The sequence below is a fragment of the Fragaria vesca genome, linkage group LG3, assembly GCF_000184155.1.
Source record: "Fragaria vesca subsp. vesca linkage group LG3, FraVesHawaii_1.0, whole genome shotgun sequence".
Lineage (NCBI taxonomy): Eukaryota > Viridiplantae > Streptophyta > Magnoliopsida > Rosales > Rosaceae > Fragaria > Fragaria vesca.
In genome coordinates, this window is record NC_020493.1 from 10,344,084 (window position 1) to 10,352,096 (window position 8,013).

Consider the following 8,013-nt stretch of genomic DNA (forward strand, 5'->3'; position numbering starts at 1 on the left):
AAAAGTGATACAAGTCCAACTAAAATCTGGTGAGACCACAATCCAATTACACGTCAGCTCTCTCCAAACAGAAAAAGGAAAAAATAAATAGCACAACTTTGGAATATATGATTTATTGGGACGTAGGAAAAAGTGAGCTATCTTTTTCTATTATTTGCTTTTGCTATGTGTCTTTGTTTTCTTAATTAATTTGTATCGGTCCTTCATCAATTTTTTCTTTCAAGAAAAATTAATTTTCATCCAAGAACAAGGTAACTATGTCAATTTGATCTTATATCAGCATATTAACTATTTCATTTATTGGTTTCCAGAGAAGACACTACAAAAGAGAGCAACTCATCAAAGTGAAGCTTGCTTCAGCTTGAACCGAGGCAATCAGTCTAAGCTTGTTGCTAAAATACTTGATATCACTTGGTACCCATGCCTAGACGATACATGATGTTGCCACAACCATCAATATCAACAAAATCATCCTCCTGTGTTGGAAATCCATTACGACGATGAAACCGAGAGACGCACAACGCAGACGAGTACATTCTATACCCTTTGATTTTCACTCTTCGATTTTCAGTATGCAATTAATAAATGATAGACATGAACATAAGGAAAAGTCGACTATCTTTTTCTTTCGTTTACTTTTGCTATTTGTCTTTTTTTTCCTTTTCTTTTTGGTCTTTTTTTAGCTTAATGTGTTTCTCCCCATCATCAACTCTCTTTCAAGATTAGCGTATAGAAAATTAATTTTCATCCAAGAACAAGGTAACAATGTGTCAACGTCACTTTGATAAGCTGATGTGAAATGACTGATATCTGATATGAGCATTAAACACATTATGAATCGGTGTACATTTCTGAGAACTATAACCAATCTTAAAATTACACGGTTTGGACAAAGCTTGTTATTGTTAGTCAGGTTGTCTAACTGAAGACCCCCACCACAAAGACTGGTGATGTTTTTGTAAGCTTGACGTATGAAAGTAATATTGGCACAGCTGGTACCTCATATTTATGTTCTTTTCTCACAAAATACAGACAACCCGATAACAATAAAGATAAGGAGGATATCACATAAAGCATATCGTTCCCAAGACACCTTTGTTATTGAACTAGAGGAGCACACTGTACAACCATTTTCACTTTTAACATAAAGCTTTTGAGCTTAAGATACATATGCTTCAGCATCATCTTGAGAAAGAGAACCAATGTGCTGCCTTGCCTGGTTTAAAGGTGCGCTAGAAAACAGTAAGCTTTACAAATCCTTGATGCATCATCATATCGCCTCCACTTGGGACACCGCATATTCCACAATATGATCCCATCGCCCCAAAAAGAAACAAACAAAAAACAAAAGGAGTAAAAATGGGGCAAAAAGACGAAAATAGCCAGATAATTGTAGCTTTGGGGTCACATTTTGTTACACTTCGACTTGTATCTATGGTGCACAAAATGCAAATTGTCTGATGACTGATCACAATGGATGACAGCGGGCAATGGAAAAGAAGAAACCCTGGGAGAACTAGGGAATATGCTACCTATGTAAATTGGTCCATACACAGCTAGAAGAGTTAGCTCCTTGCAGTGGTAGACCGCTCCACCACTACAGGGAGTTGGTCGACCATATGCATAGATGAGCACAGTAGTAATTCATATCCAAAAGTATTCCTATTAATATCATAAAATCCCATCATCGTCACGAAGCTACAAAACCACTTGGATGAAAGTGAATAATGATTCAAAGTTAAGGAGACTACCAAAATTCTTCAATCCAAAGAAACACAGAAGAAAAGACTACGAAGCTACAAAACCACTTGGATGAAAGTGAATAATGATTCAAAGTTAAGGAGACTACCAAAATTCTTCAATCCAAAGAAACACAGAAGAAAAGACTACAGACCAGATATGCCCACACTTCAGAAGAAAAGACTACAGGCCAGATATGCCCACACTTGCACAATAGAACACACGCCAGGTCAAACTCACAAAATTACTTGTGAACATCATGCCATTTTACTATAGGAGCCACACAAGGAGGAAAACTGTGCCTCAATCATTGCAGATATTCCACAACCAGTCGCAAATTCAATGAATCCTTCAAACCATCTAAATAAATGAATAGAAATATACACAACACAAAGCAAAGAACAAGTAGTCCAATAGCCCTCAAGGACATGCCAATAACACACGAACCAATATTTTGAAATCACAACCCTTAGGTCTACTAAACAAATGCAGATGAAGCAGTCACCAAACAACTTCCCACAAGAACATGCCAATAAAACTTGAACCAAGATTTTGGGATTACGAACCCTTCGGTTTACTAAACAAATGCAGATGAAACAATCACCAAACACCTTCCCACCCAAAAAGAAAACACCACATGAACCAACACAGATCAACAACCTACAATTACAATCAATGCTTTTCGAGTGTCACCAATCAGAGTGACCATTTCTGACTCAAGACCTTCTGTTAACAAAACAACTGAGCTCCTTTAACAAAACCATCAAAAGCACAATGAGCTGAAAATAAACCAGAAAGAATCTGCATCAACTTATTTAATGTTGACCAACTATAATCATACCCTCACAATGGGAGTTCAACCGAAAAAACCAGAAATTCTGACCACTACAAACCCAGTCATAAGACGAATGTCATGGACAGTATATTCTGTCCAATACAGCTGATACAAGGTTACCAAAATCACTGCAGTTGGGTTGAGACCTAAAAAATAAAACTGTGTCTTCACCGAAAAGGGAAAGATAATAAACTCGCCAGCAGGAAACCACCATTCCATTAGAGATTATATGCTTAATATGCTTACTTGGAAGCATTTCTAGTAACAATAACAGCAATACTAAAACCCAAAAGCAATTAGCTTGAAATCCTCCATACAAATAAAGGCACATAACAAATAACAACAGCTTTGAGTACAATATCAGAGCAAGCACCACCATACAAATGTTTCCCTTTGTAAAAGAAAATGTAAACTAATAGATTAACTATAATTCATAAAATAAAAATGTATTAAACAAGCAAGTAACACTTCTGTTCCTGACAGAATACAAACTAATCTACTTTAGTCACGCTGACTACCATAACTCAGAAATGACCTACATCTTAAAAGGCGCAGATGAAGAGAGGAAGTGGCGATAAAAGCACAGCTAATACAATCATCAAATGAGAGCATATACTCTGCAATCACGCAAATCACCAGAACCACATAAAGCATCAGCTCCCAATAAGCGGTCATACACCTGAAGCACACATTCATCAACTCAATTCATCATTCAATTCAACCATAAACCACACAAACAGTTCAACACAACAAACATGCAAATCAGAGTTCACCCAACTTGAAGTACATCAACACAAAGCACCCATTGTGTTTTTCCTAGTACCACTTTGAAAGATACATCGCCAATATAAATTAAAAAAGTGGCTGGATAGAAGTTTTGTAGCTTGTAAACCAGTAAAACATATTATGGACCCTGTTGATAATGAGGGAAGTAACTATCTACCATCCAGTCTTACTATTACTATGTACCATTCAAGAGCTGTTAAGAGATGTGCAAATCCAATACGACAGTATGTGGCAAAATGAGAAAATGAAAGAACAAAACTACTCCACTAGCCATAAAAAAAGAACTTAAAACGAGAGAGCTCAATCCATACAATTTTTACATTGGAACTCAATTCCTAAAGCCAGAAACTATCCACTAATTTAACAACATTGACCTTTTTATTCAAAATTCCATAAATATAAAAGGCACAACACATTCGAACAATATTGGGCTGAAGAAGCAAACACCAATTTCAACACTATATTGATCATATAAACATTACAAAAAGTAAAACCATGGGGGTGGAGGGTGTAAGCAAAAATCATTTTCACCCACATAATACTAATTCCATAGCCATCTTACTAATATTTCTTAAATATAACTTCTCAGCTTTTTCAATTTTTCTCACAAACATGAACTCAAGATGCACTAGTACTCAAGGCAAGCCCAAAACATCCATCCATCTTAGATCTAGAATCCACAAAGTCACTCACAGACAAGTGAATCATCACAGACACTTGAGAGGAACAAACACAAAACCCCAAGCAAGTCAACAACCAAACCCCAAGCAAATCAACAACAAGATGCAGTGCAACAAAAACCAAAAGTACCAAAGAAATGCAGGAGACTCAAAACAACAAAGCAACGACCATACCTCAGTGGCTCAGTAATAAGGTGCACTGGGATACATTCCCCCTGGAGGAACCCTTGGCAATGGTGACGTGCCTGGCTGGTGGTGTTGATTCTGAAATGCTGACAGGCCATAGGGTCCGCCCTCAGGATACCTACCAGAAGGCAAGCCGCCTGAGCTCGGTGGCAGTCCATACAAAGATGACCCAGTACCAGTGCCGCTACCAGGTACTCCCCCACCCAAGCCTCCACCACCAACTCCACCCAACCCACCAGCACCACCCAAACCATATCCAGTAGAACCAGGTCCACCGTAATTATAAGGACCACCCAATCCAGAACCATACCCACCACTACCCGGCCCTTGATTTCCCAAAGATGACAGCCCCGGTCCACCCAGATGATGATGCCCCAACGGAGGCTGCCCACCTGAAAACCCTCCATACCCAAACCCGCCCGGCCCGCCATACTGGCCAGGCATCGACGAGGGAGGAGCCATGCCCATCCCATCTCCATGGGCATTCGGTCCACCTACAGGCCCCTGACCCTGACTGCCTCCGTCGGCACCACCGCCCATCTTCGGCTTCTTCCCATCGCTAGCGAATTTACAATTCAACTGCCTGCCCTCAATGTTCTTAATCGGATCCACAAGCGCCTTCTGTGCTCCCTCGGGAGTCTTGTACACAAACAAAGCATAGCCTTTGCATTTCCCAGTCTGCTTATCAAACCCTAGCGGCCCCTCCTCAACCTCGCCGTACTGAGCGAAATGCGCCAGCAGCTTATCCGCCGCCATCTCATACGGCACATTGGCCACATAAATCTTCCGAAGCGACACATCCACCGGGTTCACTGACGCGGTGGTGGAGCCGCCGCCGCCGCCGCCCTGGTTGCCGGCGGCGGCGAGCTGCGTGACGGTCATGCGGCCGTCGATCTTCTTGCTGGGCTCCTTGAGGGCGAGGTATGCGGCGTCGACGTGCTTGAAGGTGACGAAGCCGTAGCCTTTGGACTTGCCGGTGTTCTTGTCGAGAATGACGATGGCCTCCTCGAGCTCGCCGTAGGCGGAGAAGAGGCTGCGGAGGCCCTCGGTGGTGGTGTCCCAACCGAGGCCGCGGATGAAGAGCTTGCGCTGGGCGGTGTCGGGATCGGCGATGGATCGGACGGCGTCGAGGACGTCGGAGTGGCGGGAGATGGCGTCGAGGAGGACGTCGATGAGCTGATCGGGGCTGAATCGCTCGATGATTTTGCGGGCGTCTTCGCGGTCGAGCTTGGGGACGGAGGAGGGGTCGGTGTCCAGAACGACGCCGTTCTCGTCGAGCTTGCGCTTCTTGGTTAGGTCCATTGGAGAAGAGGGGAAGATAAACCCTAACCCTTTGGAGCAGGGAGCGAAAGGGAGAGAGGTAGAAGAAGAAGATTGGGAGTGACGGCTAGTGGAGCTTTTTACTCTCGGGTTTTTTATAGATCTCGGGATGGGCCGCTGTCAAAGATGGACACTTTGGGCTCTTCTTCTAATAAATTATCCTACTAAACACCGTAAAAAGTTAGATCTCGCGTTGTATCATGTCGTGTCTTGTTAAATTTGTTTCATGATTATCTAATCAGTTGCTGGTAAAGAGATTCATGGTCAATCACTATTAGATCTATATATAAGGGTTGAAAACAAAACAACTATATTTAAAAATAATTCTCACCACCATGAATTTACATTTAACGGTGACTAACCATGAATTTCTAGGTCAATTATTAACCAGATGATCATGATTGTTCTTACGAGATACAATTATACAAAAAATAGATGTTAGAGCATAACTGAACTAATAATTTTGTATTAATAACTAAAACTCAATAAGGTTTGTTGAGACTAATTATGCAGACTCTTGCTTGATCATCTAAAAGAATAAGTAATTTTATATATTATAAATTAAACAAATGTTTAGATTCATAACTATATGCTAGTTCTTGGTTAGTTTTAGGGTTGGCATCTTGAGCCGAGCAAGTTGAACCAGCCGAAATTCCAACCGAACCGGTAATGAGTTGTATCGAAAGTTTGGCTTACCAAGAGTTCGGCTCGGCTCAACCGTACCGGCATCATGTATTCAGCTCGGCTACGGTATTAAGGTATTGCATGCCTTCGGTATACCGAGCCTACTGAAATACATGTATACTCCACATAATTCAAAAATAGTGGTGAATTCGCAAAAGTTGAGTGTCGAAACCCTCGCCTCCTAGTTGCAAAGAGTAGTCTCAAACCATCAGACGACACGTCCTCTTTACTACACAATGTACAAAAGCTAAATATAAACATGTATGCAATAGTATTCACTTAATTAGTCCTTTTCTTACTTCTTTCACTTTCTCAAATCCATTTTACATGGTTTTCTTCGCCTCCTCCTCTATCATTATATGCAGAACGCCAAAACTGGTATGCGAGATCTTCCTCTTTGATTTTTTAATTTTTATCCTAAAGGCTTTCTTTGTTTCAATAATCTCCTTACATTTTATCAATTCATCATCATCTCCATCATCAAAGCTATATCATCTCCTCTTTCACAATTCATTTTTTGTTTAATTTCCTTCATATCTTAGAATTCTGGTCAAGATTTTTGAGTTGGGTTTTCGTAATTTGCAGGTCTAGTATGCGAAACATGTTATCCAAGCTTAGAAAATTGAATGGGTTTTAGTAGGTCTGGAATCAAATGAGCTTTTAGTTACTATTTTTCATCTTCTTCTCTAGATCGGTAATTCCGGTTAGCAACCGACGCCAAACCGATATTTTTGGCAACCGACTTGTCGGGATATCGATTTTTCGAATCTGTTACGGTTTAGAAATCTCTATACCGAAGAAGATCAGCTCGGTAGCTGGTTTGGGACTAAAAAGTCGGTTACTGTACTGGTTCCAACCTTAGTTAGTTTTTTGTGGTGAACCTGCAGGCCAATAGACAAATTATCACAAGTTACCCGTTTGATAAAGGGTAATTCCTCATATGACCAATTGTACAGTTTAGTACCTATGTTTAAAAGATGACACTTGATATCATAAAAGTAATTTACCCTTTATTAAACAGGTACCTTATAATGATGAGTGCGGCTATTGGGACCTCTAAATTTCCTCAGTATACCTCTCATTCTCTCTACACCTCCGTTTTATTTTTAAATATAAGCATTTGCTCATTAAACCTCTTTTCAAATTCCTAAAATAGCCTTGTTTATGTAATTCACATATATATATTAATATATTACTCATTACACCTCTTATTCACTCACTATACCTCTAATTCTTTTTTTTCATTTTTCTTTTTGAATGCGAACATCTATTCCCGACTTACATTCTTTAATTTTTTTTTTTCTTTTTAACGCAAACCTCCATTCCCGACCTTGATTTCTTGATTTTCTTTATTTTTTTATTTTTTTATTTTGCATAAAATGTCACTAGACATTCATTTTTTGATCAAATTGTAAGAAATAATTTTCAATGACATCAATTTTTGAGAAAAGGTAATTCGAATCATAAAGAATACTATTCTTTTAAAAATTAAAAATAAAAAGAAGGATTGTGTCTCAAATTTTATTTATTGATCATCAAAAGAATGAATATACATGAACTATTTTATGTTTTTGTTACTTTTGTATTTTAATAATTGATAGATCATAATTTTGTAAAAATATTTTTTCACTTTGTATATGTATGTGACATGTATGATAATATAAATATATAAATGCTTTAATAAGTATGTGGTAAAACTCAAAATAAAAATCAATAAGGAAAATAATAAAATGTAATCATTATTATTGAATTAGAAGGTTTANAGAGAATAAATGTAATATT

The 8,013-nt window shown here is 39.0% G+C and overlaps 1 protein-coding gene and 1 pseudogene across 2 annotated transcripts in view; one reads left to right on the forward strand and one right to left on the reverse strand.

The window, feature by feature from the left end:
* The window catches only part of LOC101292394, a 1,325,780-nt pseudogene that overhangs the window by 776,596 nt on the left and 541,171 nt on the right, over positions 1-8,013 (forward strand). Inside the window, exons 138-139 of the transcript XR_184374.1 lie at positions 4,328-4,418; positions 5,057-5,518. The product of XR_184374.1 is annotated as an uncharacterized LOC101292394 (transcript). The remainder of the gene's footprint in view (positions 1-4,327; positions 4,419-5,056; positions 5,519-8,013) is intronic.
* LOC101295022 (polyadenylate-binding protein 2-like) lies at positions 2,998-5,529 on the reverse strand. Its single transcript, XM_004294055.1, has 2 exons — positions 4,216-5,529; positions 2,998-3,254 (listed from the first exon to the last, which is right to left on the reverse strand). Exon 1 carries the CDS (start codon positions 5,527-5,529, stop codon positions 4,225-4,227), a length of 1,305 nt encoding a protein of 434 aa, XP_004294103.1. The 3' UTR covers positions 2,998-3,254; positions 4,216-4,224.

What these genes read in the sequence shown, in the direction of transcription:
- LOC101295022 (XM_004294055.1), bottom strand. Translation starts at nt 5,529, where the DNA reads ATGGACCTAACCAAGAAGCGCAAGCTCGACGAGAACGGCGTCGTTCTG.